The 17,203-nt window shown below is 34.2% G+C and overlaps 1 protein-coding gene across 1 annotated transcript; it reads right to left on the bottom strand.

Annotated features, from left to right (window-relative positions):
* Positions 1-13,759: 13,759 nt before the first annotated feature.
* Positions 13,760-16,031, bottom strand: LOC148865030 (uncharacterized). The gene is made up of 2 exons (XM_088979654.1): positions 15,819-16,031; positions 13,760-14,120 (listed from the first exon to the last, which is right to left on the bottom strand). Exons 1-2 carry the CDS (start codon positions 15,957-15,959, stop codon positions 13,896-13,898), a joined length of 366 nt encoding a protein of 121 aa, XP_088835780.1. The 5' UTR covers positions 15,960-16,031; the 3' UTR covers positions 13,760-13,895.
* Between the last annotated feature and the right edge of the window lie 1,172 nt (positions 16,032-17,203).

The following is a 17,203-nucleotide window of genomic DNA, read 5'->3' as shown; positions in this document are numbered from 1 at the left end:
AAGTGATGAACGTATTAGTCGGGCTGCATTCACTCGTTCCGTGTGGGTCCCACGCCTATACGTTGGAAGTGGAAGTGTGGAACTAATCGTCGATTCGTCAGGTGCAGCCGTGCAGGGTTGCAACTTGGGCGAACTCAATCTGAGCCCGGTTCGATGCACTGGTTGGGTTAGGTTTATCGGGCCTGGGCCTGAAAGGTGGGCTTTTTTATTCTTTGTTCGCAAGTAGGGTTGCAACTTCGACAGGATTAGCCCAAATCCGGCTCAAAATATTATAAAATATGTATTACTAGCGGTGATTCGTTCAATGCATGCGATGCTGTATTTCTATTTTTTTACATATAGAATAGTAGAAAAATATTTCCTTTTATTTTTTAGTTATTAAGTTTCAAACTTTCATTTTCATTAGCTTATATATTAGGAGAAGCACATAAAACAACTGTTATGGCTCAATTGATACCTTATCTATTTAGTTGTAATAGAGACCTGGGTTACCTCCTATTCCAAAAAATGTGCTTTAACATGAGATTAATAATCAAGCTAAAAAAAATAATTTCAAATTGAACTGATGAAGATAATCAAAATTCACATTTAGCTCTTTCTTACTACATTTTATTATTGAACCTAAACAATCCATTAAACAAATATATGTTAAACTAAATTAATAAAAACAAAGTGAAAAGGCTGAATCCAAGGGAAAGAAGCAATGATTTGTTTAGATTGGTTCACCCCATGTATTGGTGGGCAAATTTGGGTTTTTAGACAATAATTTGAGTCCAAGTTAAAGTTCATATTTAGATTTACCCTTAATCTAACCCAACCCATTTAATTTACACCCTACTTTATTAGAGAGAGCCAAAAGGGATTAAGGGATATTTAAGAGAAAAATAAGGGTTTAATGGGAAAGGGAGATATTACAAACATTCACTATTAAGGGGTGTGTGTGTGTGTGTATGAGAGAGAGAGAGAGAGAGAGAGATTTATTAGAGAATAAATATGGATTTTATTAGAGAAAATAAAAACCCATGAGGTTTTTAATGATTAAAATAAAAATAAATGTGCACATGTGTGAGAAAGGAGAGGAGGAGGAGGTACGTGTGAGCTCTGTGGTGAGAGGACCCTCACCTCCCTTCTTTCCTTTTTCTCTTTTATATATATATAGATGGGTGTTATATTGTAAAATTTATATATGAAATATAAAATATAAATTATCATGTAAAATAAATATATACAAATGTATAAATAACATATATATAAATATTTTTCACACACACACACACACACACACATATATATATATATATATTGCAATATGTTGAACCAAACCTTGATTAGTAAATGTAGGTGCCGTTTAGCAAGTCCTTTTAAAAAGATATTCTAGCAACCTAGATGGCCAAAAGACATTGAGTTTTGGGGTCTAGTATTTAAAGACAAAGACCGTTTGGTAAGTGGCTCAATCTATTAGGCTTTTAAAAATGCAATTAGAGGCTATCTATCACACAGAAAGACCAAAAAGCTTCATTTGAAGCTTCTCAAAATTTGGTGTTTTTGGTCTACTTGGGTCTTTCCACGCACATGTCTTCTCATCTTTTCAACTTTTGGTTACCAAACGGAAAATGACCAGTTTTCAATCTTCCAACCTTGTTGAAGCCCAGAAGACCGCACGGAAAGACTTGCCAAACTTCACCATAAAATAGGTTGATTCCAGCATTGAGATTTGTGTTTATACTATCACAACTAGTATAAGACATTGTAAATTTATGAGTATAAAATTGAACTAAGTTTCCATCATTTTATTTGTACAAATTTGCATTTACACTAGTGCATGCACTTTTGGGAGTGCTTATTGTTTTTAAACAGCCTTTTCAAAGAAGTGCCTATGAATATGACCTTGTTAAATGAGCAACTTTTGGGTGTTTGATGTAATGTTTTAAATGGTTTTTTCTTTATAAAGGCACTTCTTATGGGTGTAAATTGGGATGGGACACGTGTCTACCATTTTGTGTTAAGCATAATCTACACCCCGAAGCCAAGTTGGGCCTAGAGGTAAGGCCTGCATCTCATAAGGGCCTATGCCAACCTGTATAGGTGTAACACTACTTTATTTAACCATTGAGTCTAAAATTGCAAATAAACAATATAAAAGAGAAATACTTTGTCAATATTTTTTAAATTTATTTTCCATTACCTCAACAATAGTTTGAAAATGTTCTTCATTACTATGTTTTGAAAAACAAACAAACAATAATTAAAAATAATTGATTGAGTAATGTACATGAAGTTGGGTAATAAATACCTGAAAAATATTGGCAACAATATAAAAATGTAAAAATCTTTTTATACAAATGACAATTTCCCAATCATATTCAATTATGACATCATTGGTTATTATTTCATTGTAAAATATGGTAAGGATATCCCCATTTGGGATGCAACTTTCTAACACAAAATATGTGGAATTCCACCTATGTTGAACATCTAACATAAATTTTTTATATTTATTTTCTATATTAAAGACAATTTTTTAAAATCCTATTTTCTTAAACTTGAATATCTAAAAAATAAAATACAATTTCTAATTTTTGAATTATGTATTTAAATAATATTCAAATCGTTTTAAACATTTAAATTTAAAATATGGCATGCACTTCTAAAAAGAAATAATTTTCCTTTCAAATTAAAATAGGTTTTAATTGGAATCTTAAAATACAGAAACATCATTATTACTAGCCAAAACTAAAAAGGGTAGCATAGTGCATGAGCCTCCTACCAATGTGGGGTCTAGGGAGGGACAAATGTACACAACCTTACCTACACATACAAAAAGGTTATTTCCAATATTTGAATCCTGATCACCCAAGCTACCATTACCAAACCTAATAAAAAAATTTATTTTCAATACAATAACTATATATAGTATTTAAAATACTATAAAAAATTGTTGAGCCATAATGCGGTAATTCAAATCTTGTAAAACATAAAATTATTTTGTAAAATCCATGATTTATCAATGAAATGCCTAGTGACACAAATATATTCTATTTAGAAATCCAAATATATAAAATAATTAAAATTATAGAAGAGTTAAAAGGGTATAATTAAATTTTGTTTATATGAAGGAAAAATTTAATGAGCAACCATTCTAGAAGCATCTCTAGAAACTTTTCTAAAGGTAGGATTTACCATGGTTTTGAAAAATTAGACTAGATTAGACAGTTGGACTAGTTAACTCGAGAATTGATCATAAATCTAGGTCCGGTTTTAGACCCCAAAACCATCTGGTCTAGGATTGGACTAAATAGTTAGACCATTTGACCCAGGAACCAATGGACAAAGTGCTTTAGTTTCTATGTCATTTTTTTTAAAACATGGAATTTACAATAATTGTAAAAAAATTTCAAACCATGAATCATCAGAAAAATAAATATTGTTGTTCAACATGTATAATATATCTAGCTAATGCTTGTCTCATTTTTTCTTGTGAATATTAAAAATTGTCAAATGAAGTATATGTGTGTAATTTATGTTTGAGTTAATAACTTTGTTGTATATATTTTTTAAATGTCTACTGCTACCATACTTAATTTGGTAACTAAAATCCTTTTTGCAATTTTTGCAAACTCTCCCATACCTTTTTAGCATCAACTTCTTGTATTGTGAAGTAGCCATACATCACTAGTTTTTTCTTGATTTCCCTATAATCACTAAGACCAATATTAGTAGTAGTAGCACTAACACCAACATCAATGCTTTCATACCAGGATTAGGCTTCATTGAAGTCATGGCAATAGGGAAAGTGAATCAACAATTTTAATAAATGTAAAATATTAAAACACCAAAGTTTAGAACAAAAGAAAATTGATTATTTATCTAATAAACTAGTTGGTATCTCAACTTGATTTCAACAGTAATAAATGTAAAATATTAAAACGCCAAGTTTAGAATAAAAGAAAATTAATTATTTATCTAATAATCTAGCTGGTATCTCAACTTGATTTCAATAGATGAGCTTCTAAGCCTCCGAAATTACAAATGTAAGACACTTGAGTAAGGCTCCTCCTTGTTGAAACTTGAAAGAAAGTTGAAAAATATTGATATATCCAACATTCTATTGTTCATCAAGTTTTAAAAGGAAGGCATATGATTAAACAACTTGAGGATGTGAATGCTTACCCCACGTTGAATCCACCTAAGAACTTTTGCTATATCTAAATGTAAAGTTCTATTTTCCTACACTAAGTCTTACCGGTGCATGGGGATAGAAGAAAATAGTGCAACCATGAACCAACAACCACATAGGTAGTCAATTATAAGAACTCAAAAGAAGACAAGAAAAGCATAAGCAGCTCATATTTCGAGAAAGAATAACATCATGAATCTATTTTTCCTACAAATTGATGTTTATAATTCTTTCTTCTATATTCTATGTAGCATAAGTAATTAATGTCATGCTTAAAGCAACTATAAATTGGAATATCTAAGCTCAAAAACCATAATGACAAAATAAGTAAAGTTTCTCTAGAATTTGACCAAGTGAAAAATCCAATGGGCAACGTTTCGATATATCTAAGAAGAAGAAACATGAACCCTAAGCTTAAATTGGGTTTTTAGGACATCATCTTGATATTTGTGGTTTAGTCACATTGAAAGAATTTGACTCATCTGAATCTATCACTCCACAACAAGCAACATCACCACTCATTTCAAATAAACAACCAATTCACTTAGAAACTGATGGTTTCAACATAGCCACACATTACAAGTGGAACGAGTTTGAAGAAAACAATAGCTTCTCTTGATCTCTAATTGACAGGATATATTGTCAAAATGCAACTTGGGCAAATTCAATATGAGTCTGACTCGATGCACAAGTTAGGTTAGGTTTATTGGGCTTGGATCTAGGCCCAGTTCTAAATGTTTGGGCTTTTTTGTTCTTTTTTTCTCAATTAGGGCTACAATTTGAGTCAAGTTGGCCAAACCCATCCCAAAAAGTAGGGTTGGGTTGGGTTGAAGTTTGGGTTAAGGAGTTGAAAAATATGAAGTCAACTTAACTTTGGGTTGGCTTAGGGTTGAAGCCTTAAACAACCTGACCCAACCCAAACTTAACTTAACTTCATATTTGCATTTATAAATGTTATATAATATATTAGCTTCATTAATATATTTATACATAATAAGTACTTAGCTTCATGTAAGCACTTTATATATATATATATATATATATATATATATATATATATATATATATATATATGCGTGTGTGTGTGTGTGTGTGTGTGTATTCACTATTCATTGTATGTACATATATGCAACTATGCATCCATCAAATGTAAATATCTATATTTTTGCAGTTTTTCTCAGCAAGTATTTATGTATATATGTGTTTATATGTTTATAAAAAAATTTAAGTTTAGAGGAATTCTTTTCGAAAACATAATAATCATGTTCTTTTTACACATAATGATGCTAATATTGAATTAACAAGAACCCTTAAAAGTATTGGAAATAAGTACACTTGACAAAAGGAAGTAGAGAAATCGGGCCAACCTATAGAAATATTACAATCAATAATAAAAGAAAAAATTATTAAAAGTAGTAAAACAAGTAGAATTATCAAAAGGCTCCTTCTACTTAGGGATGATCATTTATGACCTAGCCTAGCCTTGTAAACCAGCAAATTTTTTATCCCAAGCAACTATTTTCTTTTGGGATAGGCCTAACTCAAATCCACACCAATCCCACACATAATAGTATAATACATACTGGGCATAGGCTAAGTAACCCCTAAGCTCAACTTGGAAGTTATATACACATATGATAAATTTTATATATAATATTTAGATAAAAAATTTTATATAGATATATGGTATATAATATATTAATTGACTAAAATATTTTTCTATAATTGAATAAAATTAAATAAAAACTTTAATTTAAAAAAAAACCATAGTTTTATAATTACCACAAGCAAGTCTACCCTTGTCCTAGGCCTAGAAAAATATATTATCAAGTTCAAGATGTGGGCCAGGTTGAGGACAGACCACCTTAAAATTGTTAATACTATCAAAATCCAACATGAGATCTTTTATTTTATTTTTTTGGTTCATTGGGCTGAACAATGGGGGTTTCCCATCACCGATATGGATAACCCCCAAACCCATGTCGTAGTGGAATCTGATCCCCAAGTCTTTGCTAGAATGAGCCAATAGCCATACTAATTAAATGACCCATTAGTTGGGTGGCACGGGATCAACTTGACTCATGTTCATCTATACTTTTACTTTAATTATATTTCATGGGCTCCTTCCGCTTCAATTTTATTTAATAAAGTCCATCTACATAGCTTGAGTGTCGACTAGTAGAAATAAAAAAGGACCATTAGACAACTATGGATCAATGTGCAAAGCACCGACCCAAACACATGAAGCAACTGTAAATGCCATCATGTGTTCCTTCACTTAGATAATTACTAGTCAAGACCCATTTAATGCATGAGCTTTGTTAAATGAAATTAAAGTAGAAGTATAGATGAACATAGGTCAAGTTGATCCCAAGCCACCCAACTAATGGATCGTTTAATTGGTACCACCATTCGTTCATTCTAGTAGAGACTTAAGATCGAATCCCATTGCCACCAAGGATTTGGGGGTTCTAGATATGGGGGATGGGATACCCCTAATTGTGTAGCCCAATGAGCCAAAAATAAAAGATTTTGGGCCAAATTTTGATAGTGTATTAATAGTTTTTATAGTTGTTTGTGCACAACTCAACCCACATGATAAGCTTGATAATATATTTTTTGGCCTAGGATGGGGACATGCTTACATATGTTAATTATAAAACTATGATTTTTTACAAACTAATCTTGTTGTTAATTTTAACCAATTAAAAAATATAAAAAAAAATTGTTATCTATATATTTATATATTTTATCATACATTTATATAATTTTTTATTTAAATGTTATATATAAAATTTACCATATATGTATATAACTTCCAAGTTTAGCTTAAGGGTTGCTTAGTCTAGGCCTAACAACCCTAACCTGTATTATATGTGGGCTTGGTATAAATTTGAGCTGGGCCTAGCCTAAAAGAAAATAGTTGCCTAAGCTCAAAATTTTGCATGTATGGCCAAGTTGGGTTTGTTAAGTGAAATTGAAACAAATGGAGCCCTTTGTGTCCAACCCAAACATTATGTGTGGGTGTGCATGTGGCTTGACGTAGGCCCGAGCTCAAGTTAGGATGAACACAAAACGAAGGTCCAAGCCTGGAATTTTTGGGCTGAGCTGAAAGTGATCACCCTAATAATCATTACCATTTAAAAGTATTAGTTAGAACCAATTCCATCTATTCAACATATTGGTACCCATGGAAATCCATTTTGAACCTTGACTAGATGTGTTTGATAAGAGCATGAAAAGCATAATGCAAATTTGGCCAAAAAGTATGAATGCAAATTTGGTTTGGTTTGCATTGATAAATTTTGTATTCTATTTATTGTGATGGGTACAAATGTGAATTTCAAGATTGGAGTCTATATATTTTACATTGACCAACTTTGAGTGTTTTGCTCCCGTTTTGAATGTAGTAAATGTTAGAAAAATAAATTTACTTTCATTTTGAGTATAAATATGTATCTCATCAAACAACTATTAAGTTGAACCAGAGTACATATTTGCCTCGGTTTTGTATTTATACTCTTGCCAAATGCAACCCAAGAAAAAAAATTGATATGATATGATATAATATACCATTTTACATCTCTCTCTCTTTCTCTTTCTCTCTCTCTCTAAGACTGCAAGGCAGAATTATTTTTGTATAGGTTGTGTTTGTTTGCGATGCAAATGGTAAACCAAGGTATTTATGTACCCTGGTTTGGATTTGTGAGTGTTTATTTGACATGCAAAAATGAAATGATTAAGATGTCAAAAATGTGTTTTCTGACATTTTTGTATGTTGAGAAGAGGGCATTACTGTACCTATTTTTTTTATACATTTTTGTAATCTTCTGATAATTGGTGTGTTTGACCAAAAGTTTAAGGCATTTAATGGTGACTCACACTTTGCACCAATTTTAAACAAATATGAAGAATGCAAAAACTGAGTTACACTGTGAACCCACTTTGCATTCTACATATTTGCATTTGCATCGCAACCAAACACAACCATAAGAACAAAGTTTTGCTTCCAAAAAATGAAAATGAACTTTGTACTCAAAGTTGGTTAATGAAAAGTAGGTTGATTTTAACCTTGAAATATGTATTTTCACTCTCACAACAAAACAAAACACTATATTTATGAATGCAAAACCGAACTAGGTTTGCACCCTTTTATTTGAACAAATTTGCTTTTTACACCAATGCATGCACTTACACTTTTACTAAAAGCATTTAAAACTAGGTTTAGGTGTTTTCTTAATTAGTCGGGATAGGTCTACCTGACTTGGCCTAGACATGATCCATTGACAGACTTAAGTGTCATTCTAGTGATTTCATTGCAAAGGTCCTGCCTAGAAGAAGAGGTGCTTTTGGTCTAATTTCATAGAATTAAAGGGCTTTGTGGAAAATAGGTAGATTGTGGGTCAAATTTTAATTGCCTATGAATGTGTGGAGGATCTGAATAGAACAAGGAGGAAAGAGATTGTGTGCAAGTTGGACTTAGAGAAGACTTATGGCATGGTTGATTGGTCTTTTTTTTTTATGCAAGTTTTAGACTATTTTTTGCTTTGGGGAGAGAGAGCGTAAATGGATCCTACGTTGTATTGAGACTTGTCATTATTCCATCGTGATAATGGAGTTGTAGTGGATCACTTTCTGGATATTAGGGGAATTAGACAAGGGGACCCCCTCTCTCCTTTCCTTTTTTACTTTGATTGCAGAAGTTTTGGGGAGGCTAATTGAGATAGTAGATTCGAGAAGTCTTATGAGAGGGTGGAGGGTTGGAAAAGACAATATTCCTATCACCCACTTATAGTTTGTTAATGATACAATTTTTTTCTGTGAGAGGAGGATGTGAGATGGGACAAAAATTTGAAGTTAGTGGTTTAAGTGTTTGAATAAATGTCAAATATGAAGGTCAATTTCAATAAGAGCTATGTGGTGGGGATCAATATGGAGAAGAGAGATATAATGGAGAGGGCAGAAGCTTTGGGTTGTGTGGTGTCTCAATGGCCTTTGAATTATTTGGGGATACCTCTAAGGGATAGCTCAAGGAAAGAGAGTTTTTTTAGCCCTGTAATTGATAAGTTTCATAAGAAGTTACACTCTTTGAAGAAGAATTACTTATCTCTGGGTGGCAGAATTACCTTGATTAAGTCTACGTTGGCTTGTTTGCCTACATATTACTTATCAATTTTTAGGATCCTAGTGAAGATAAGTAAGGTTTTGGAAAAGATGATGAGGGACTTCTTATGGGAACCAAGGGAGGAGAGGAAGGATCACAAAGTGAATTAGGAAATGGTCTCTAAAAGTAGGGCTGATGGAGGGTTAGGATTAAGTAACATTCAGAAGAAAAATGAAGCTTTGTTGGGGAAATGGATGTGGAGGTTGGAAGGTGAGAGGGATAAGTTGTGGAATAGGGTAATTTTGAGTATTCATGGTTAGGTAGATGATGTTGGGACACTAGGACTTTGGCAAGGTCTATTGGAGCCTGTCTAGAAATTTATACATGCCATTCTTCCTTATTTTTTGCAACACATCAGGTATGACCTTTTCTTTGGGAATTAGGTAAAATTTTGAGAACACATTTTGGTGGGTGAGGTACCTTTGAAAGATCAATTTCCTTCCTTGTTTTCCCTCTCCTGGTATAAACACAAGGTTGTGTCTATTTTTTTTGTTCCTTTTCAGTCTAACTTTGAATTTGATAGGGATCTAGGGTTTAGAAGAGACTTAAGGGATGTAAGGTTGAAAATTTCATGATTTGGTTAAGATGGTGTTGGATCCCTTTGAGAGGGATAAGAGACTATAGACCCTAGTAGTCCTTCTTGTCTTCAACTAGTAGTTTTGCACAAAATTTTCCAATAAAGGATGTTTGGGGTGAGCTGATTCCTCCAAGGATTGGAGCCTTTTGTTGGGAAGCCTTCTTGGAAAGGTGTAATACTTATGACTTACTCTAAAGAAAAAGGCCTTTTTGGTGCTTGTCTCCAAATTGGTGCATTCTTTGCAAGGCTAATGATGAAAGTTCTTACCATTTATTAATTTTTTACTCCTCCGTTGTTGTTGTTGTTATTTGAGATTGATTTCTTTCCTTATTTGGTTGCAATTGGCCCCACCACCAAATATTCAAAGCTTGTTTAGCTCTTCATTCCTTTGATGGCCAAAGAAAAGGGTAAGGATTATGTGGAGGTGTGTGGAGGCTGCTATTTGCTGGACTTTATGAGAGTAAAAGAATGCTATATATTTTTCTGAAAATGAAAGAAGTAAAGAAAGTCTTATTAAGGTAATAATAGTTAGGGTAATGCATTGGCTAAAATCCTTGGATATGTTTGATGATGATTCTATGGATGTGTTGTTGAATAACTGGATGGAAGTGGCTAATTCTGTTCTACTTGCTCTTTTGTTGGTCCTATATGGTCACCACCAGCCTATGGCTTTATAAATTTAAATTTTGATGGTAGTAGTGAGGGAAATCTAGGTCTATCAAGTGTAGAAGGGGTCTTTAGAGATGAGGATGAGAAGGTGCTTGCAATGTATTCAGGTTCCATTGGGGTTGGGGACTCTCTTAAAATTGAGGTCTATGTTGTACTGATGGGTATAAGGAAGACTAAGGAACTGAGTATACAAAAGATAGTTGTTGAAGGGGACTCAAAGCTAGTGTCAAGTTGGTCATAGAAGGAAAGTGGACTTTGGAAATTTGCTAATGAGAGGAGGGAAATTAAATGGCTAACTAGGGGGTTGGAAATCCAATTTTAGTGGGTTAAGAAAACAACAAATGCATTTGCAGATGCTTTGGGAAAGCAGGGGGCAGGAAGGGATCACATGTTTTGGGCTATCTTGTAAGTTTTTTCTTTGTTGTCCTCTTGGAGAGAGTTAAGCCTTTTTATCTCTCTTTGGAGTGTTATAACTATATTTTTTTTATTAATCTAATGGATTCCTATTATTGATAAAAAATGATCTTGACCAACTTTCTATTTCCCCATTGAATTAACTCTGAGTCATAGCTAAATTAAGGTGCTTCTATTCAAAAGCATTCTTTTGGATTTTCCCATAATGTGAGTGATTAAATTAAACTTGGAAAAATTGGCAATGATTTGGTGGATTTCCCCATAACTTAGAAATAGGATTTATTTTTTTCTTCTAAATTGGCAAGGGTAAGCTCCTATTCTAATAATAAAAGAGTTGTAGGTATAATCAGAAATTATTGATTCAAAAATTAATAGAGGATTACCATTTAATGTTTTGACCAATCAAAACCCTTGTAAATTTTGATATATACCACCTGATTGGTTATGACTTTTATGTTACAGGTTGAATGGTTATAATTTTTTCTGATATCATAGTCAAACCCTAACTTTATGTTGTGCTTTTAATTTTAGCCATCACTTTCCAGTGATGGATCCTCTAAAGATTGAAAAATGTAGATATCTAAGCATCCATTTTTGTTGATGCATGTCATGTGTGGACTGGATCATATGACTCCATTGTACTGGCACGCATTCTATTGATGTAATGTGTGTGGCTATCTTTAATTTTGTTTCCCAAAATCAGTGAAACCAATACCATGTTGTAGGACCGAGATTCTTGGGAATACCACCCCCAAAACGAAAATTGGTTTGCATTGAGGATGACATCAAAGTGTTTGGTAAGTGGAATTGATTCCTCAAAATTGATTTTTTGAAGTATTTGGGAAATTACTGATTTTTCCAAAAATGCATTTTGTAAAAATCTTCGAATAAATGTGCAGGTATTTGCATTAATTGGTACTAGCAAATTGGCCCAAATTAACATTTTACTTTGCTTCATACTTGGGCTTTTGATCTAGGCCTATTCAAATTTTGACAAAAGCCCAACCAAGCCCGCTCAAGTTGCACCCCTAATTGGCATCAACATATCATTATCATATCGCAAATCACTTTGAGAACCCAATTCTACTAGGAGAAGTTGTCTCCCTCAGCTTCTAGAATCACCCATAGACATGAAAAATTAAATGAGAGTTACCGATTCCACTACAGAATTACTCCCCACTTCTCAATGGATGGATTCTTCTCACTAATTACTACCTAAATTCTGATGACCCAATAGTCAAGATGGTCACTTGGCACCCCTCCAAATAGGATGCATAAAATTAAACACGCAAAACTATAAGCTCTCCCTGGTATGACCATTGAGCCTCACATGCACCCTTCTCCAGATTTCCTACTCACTTTTTCTACCCACTCTCTACCCACCGTGAATTGCAGCCACACATCTCTCAATTCATAAAAGAGATGTGTGGCTCCAATTCATGGCAGGTAAAGAGTGGGTAGGAAAAGTGAGTAGGAAATCCGTAGTGTCTCTGCCCCACCCCTGATTCCCTCTCTAATGTATAATATGCAATATTAAAAAAGTTAAGAAAGAAAAAGAAAAATTACTACCTAAATGAATAGTTAGAGATACCTCACTTTCAAAATGACCCGAGGAGAAAGATCGATCCTAGCTAATGACTTTCTTTATACCCTAAAACTGGTTCCAACGGGATAGCCCATCCCTCAACCCGTAACCCCCGCAACCCAGGTGTAGGCGGGATTCGATCCCAAATCTCCACGATGACTAGCAAAAGACCTTACCAACCAGCTAATTGGCACCTTGCCACAATTTCGTCCGGCTTTCCCCATGTTGGAGCACTCTCCAAATAAGACCAATTTAGTATCATCAGCCTGAATAACTAGCATTATGCCCAACCTCTAAAAATCTCCTATTCTACTATACTTACTGGTGCTTAGGGATGTCAGTGGGTTGGGTTAGGAGGTAAACCTGCACTGACTCGACACTATTGGGCTAGGGTCGTGTCAGTCTTAATCGGGTTTTGGGCCAATTTGGGTTTAGATGAACCAGTACTGACCCAACCCATAACACTGCAACCTTGAAAATATCAGTATATATGATATCACTTGGATATAGATATGTAGACATAAGGCGGGGTGGGGCAGGTTTCGGTACCCCCTCTTCATCAGGTCAGGTCAGGTTTGTGTTGGTGTCATGGTTTAAAAAAAAGACTGAAAATGGAATAGTTCTAGCCATCAGTTTTTGGGTCGATGGTTTGACCATCTAGTTTGAATGGATGATCCATTTTGACAAAAAATTAAAAATATAAATGACTAAAAACCGTTGAATGGGTCGATGGTTCAACCTCCTGAGTCAATGGGTCATTGACTTTTTCAACGGTTTTTTACTAGGGACCAGGTTTGGGGTAAAATGGAACCAGTTGCCTGAACGGTTCCCGGGCAAAACGATCCGACCATCCAAGTCAATAGCAGTTCCAAAACCATGATTGGTGTTACTTTGGATAGATCAGGTTAAGATTTAAACAAGCCCATACCAAACTCGACCCATTGACAATTTGACATCCTACATATATAAAAGTGAGATTTATTTCATTCATACCATGGTCATGGATACTTTTACTTTTTGAGAAAAGGAGATATGACCTTATCATCTAGCATGAAAGAGCGAAAATATATACCTACGATCAGGTAGGAGCCTTTTTTTTTTTTTTTTTTTTTTCCGAGCAGTGCCAACATCATTTCTTGATTATTATGCTTGCATGAATGAAGAAGACCACTGTTAACTCAAAATACTTTGATTGTTTCTGATGAACTTCTGAATGACAAGTTTATTACAAAATGTTCTCAAAATACAAGCACTCACCGACTTAAAGAAAAAATAGAAGATAATAACACCAACGTTGGTCCATTATTATCTAAAGGAGCTTGGGTGGGTACTTGATTGCATTCTTGACAAGCTTTTTAGTGACAGCATCTCCAAGATCAATGCCGCATATATCAGCAAGCCTGATAAGGTATAACAGTACATCAGATAATTCTTCCCCCAAATGTTCCTTGTCTGATTCCTCCCAATTTGGTAAGCCCTTAGGCACCTCACCCCTCCATTGGAATATTTCTGAAAGCTCCCCTACTTCACCAACCTATGCATCAAATGACAAACATTATCCAACAATGCTAGAGAAAATGGATATAAGACAAATTATGATACTGATATCAAAAGTCATTATTCTCCAAATGAAATAAAATAAAATAAAAAGGAAAATAACTTCATACTGATAATCACCATATCAACTCCCCAACCATTTTCTGGTTTTCTATTAATCTAGAAGATGAAACAATACCCAAACAGTCTCAGCTGCTGTGGAAGTTAGCAGGGATTGTTGATGTGTCAGTTGCTTTTGCTTTGAAAAACAAAATCATATGCAACTTGTGACAACAAGGCATGTACAGCAGGCTACGTTGCTGACGTATTTACTCATGATTGGCTTATATAGCCCATTGTACATGCCTTGACTGCACTATCATCTGAGATCAGATTAGCACGCACAGAGGGTGCCCCACAAGCGCCCCCCACATGCACATTTCAGTGTGCATTGGGAACATTTTCCTACTTGTCACGGGGAGATATTCCCAATACACGGATGGGAGGTGTTGTGGGGTGTCAATATGATCTCACAATATTTGGGCCAAATCATACATATTAATTGGTGAACATCCCCTATATCACAAAGAAAAAAGACAAGAGATAACATATAAAACCTGTATTTCAAAAAATTCATGCTGAGGGTTTGTGATTAAGTCATTGGTGAAGAACAAGGCTTGTGGTGTTATCATTGCTTGTTAATCTATATTTAGAGTAGAGAAACTGAGAATACCGACAGTCCATGAATCTGATGGACTCTCTGTTTTAGCCACACTGTCCAACCGTTTGAAATGAATGAGATGAGATGGCCGTATGATAGAGAATAAACTGTGGCCAATTTAAATAACAGTAATAGTAGTAGTAGTAGCAGTGGCAGCAGTTTACATATAAATAATTCAACCCTAGCTATTTCCTTAAGTTTTTTTTTCAAAGAAAAATAGAAGGTTTATAAGCAAACTTCAGCTTTGAGCCTTTGACATGTCCCCCACTCCACATTCCAAAGCAGTGGAAGCCATCCCTTTTCACAACTCACAAGCTTGAATTTTTGGTCTGTTTTGTTAGGAGAGGGGATGCAGAAACCACATGGGAAAGGGAGCATTGGAAACAGATAGATAGTTTGATCAAGTGATGAAAACATACATAACATGTTAGTGAAAACCAATTTCTCCTTTAGCCCCAACACAAGCAATAATATAAATAGTAATATTAATATTTATGATAACCTTGTCACCAAGAAAAAAAATAATGGTGAAGATAAAACATCAAGGCATGCAAAAGATCAAGTAATTGATATCATACCTAACAAAATTATAGTTAATTTGTTTTGTCACTTCATATATTTTTCTTTTTAGACATGGACATGATGATGTTGCATGGTTTTAATACTAAGATATTTTTCACATAAGATCATCATAAAAAGGAAAATACCATTGAGAGAGAGAGAGAGATCTAGAGAGAAAGAGAGTAATAGGTGAACAAAAAAATAAGGGGCAATCAATTGAGAGAGCATGAAAGAACAAGAGATGAATGGATTCAAAATCCTAGAGAGAGAGAGAGAGAGAGTAATAGGTGAGAAGGCAATCAATTGAGAGAACATGAAAGAATAAGACATTAATGGATTCAAAATCAGAGAGAGAGAGAGGTATTATTCCCAGTCCTCTGAACTAGATGGAAAACAAAGAGATCACAAAATTACCAATGCAAGAAGAAGATTTCTAGGACTATGGTATTGTTCCCAGTCTCTTTCCTTGGCAAACTCTTCGAGCTTTCTTGAGAGGTCCTTTAGACCTACATCCATTTCCTTCACCTCTTCACCCTCTTCTTCTTCTTCCCCCATGCTTACTTTCTGTGGTGAGAGAAATATGAGCCAGTCTCCTCTAGCTTTAAAGGCCAAAATTTTATATATTTTGATGTACATCAAGTTAAAATTAACAAAGCAATAAAAAAAAAAAGAGTGACGAAAGTGGGAGAAAAAGCCTGAACCATAGTTTACGCATAAGATTCCATCCCATGCATGGCCACCTTAATCATCTATAAATTAAAAAGGGGGACATATATAATATTCCAACTAACCTTATCTTTATAGTGTTCGGATCTGCTGTCAGCAAAAAGCTTCCTAATACGTTAATCTAGAACAAGGTATCCAATCACACGTTGGGAATATCTTCTCATACATGAATATTAAATACAAGCACATAAGATGTTCTCGATATGTGACTGGATGGTGTGCTGTCAGTGTGATGTTAGCACGGTTTTTGCTGAACAGATCCATCTCCATGGTTTGTGTGATTATTGACCAAGGTTTTTAAAATCAGACCAGACAGGAAATCATTTTAGGGATCAGTTATCTAGTTGAAGGTTCAATCATCCGATCCGAACAGATGACCCATTCTAACAAAAAAATAAAAAAAAATAACAAAAAATAACCAAAAACTATTATCCAGATTAACGGTTTGATCATCTGAATCAACTGTTTACTGACCAAATCAACGATTAATTTTGAGGTGAAACGGAATGACCAGTTTCCGGTTTTGAAAATACTGTTATTGACAATACCCACTTAAGAGTTTTCTAAACCAGTCTCTTTTTGGGTATCCAATGCTAATTATTTACTCAGATTATAGTAGATTTGCCTTTAGAAGACCAGGATTGCAAGGGTAATAATTCAATAAGGGTGCTTGCATCATAAGCTATGCCTTGTACCATCGAATTGGAATCCACTTTACAGGATTCTCTTTGAACCCTATCATACGGAAACTTGACACGATTCCATTAATTAGGGCTGTTTATTTTAGTCTTTGTAGGGTTGACCCATCACCCACTGGCCACTGCTTTAGTTTGAGAATAAAATCAACACCATGGATGGACAAGTATATAGAATTAGAGCTCACAACCACATTTAATTGAATTGGACGAATAAAGCTGGGTGTTGCTATAATTTTCTCTATTGCTATGGCTTTGAACCCTAGTTCTCCTAGTTATAAAAAGATGGGCTACTTGTATAAAATAGTATGAAAACTAAAACCCAAAAACTTTATAGACCCTAAAAGTCTAAACCCTAATCCATTATCCCTCCTAGCT

The sequence above is a fragment of the Nelumbo lutea genome, chromosome 3, assembly GCF_056320005.1.
Source record: "Nelumbo lutea isolate HS-2025 chromosome 3, American lotus-T2T, whole genome shotgun sequence".
Lineage (NCBI taxonomy): Eukaryota > Viridiplantae > Streptophyta > Magnoliopsida > Proteales > Nelumbonaceae > Nelumbo > Nelumbo lutea.
This window is presented reverse-complemented; position numbering and strand designations above follow the sequence as displayed.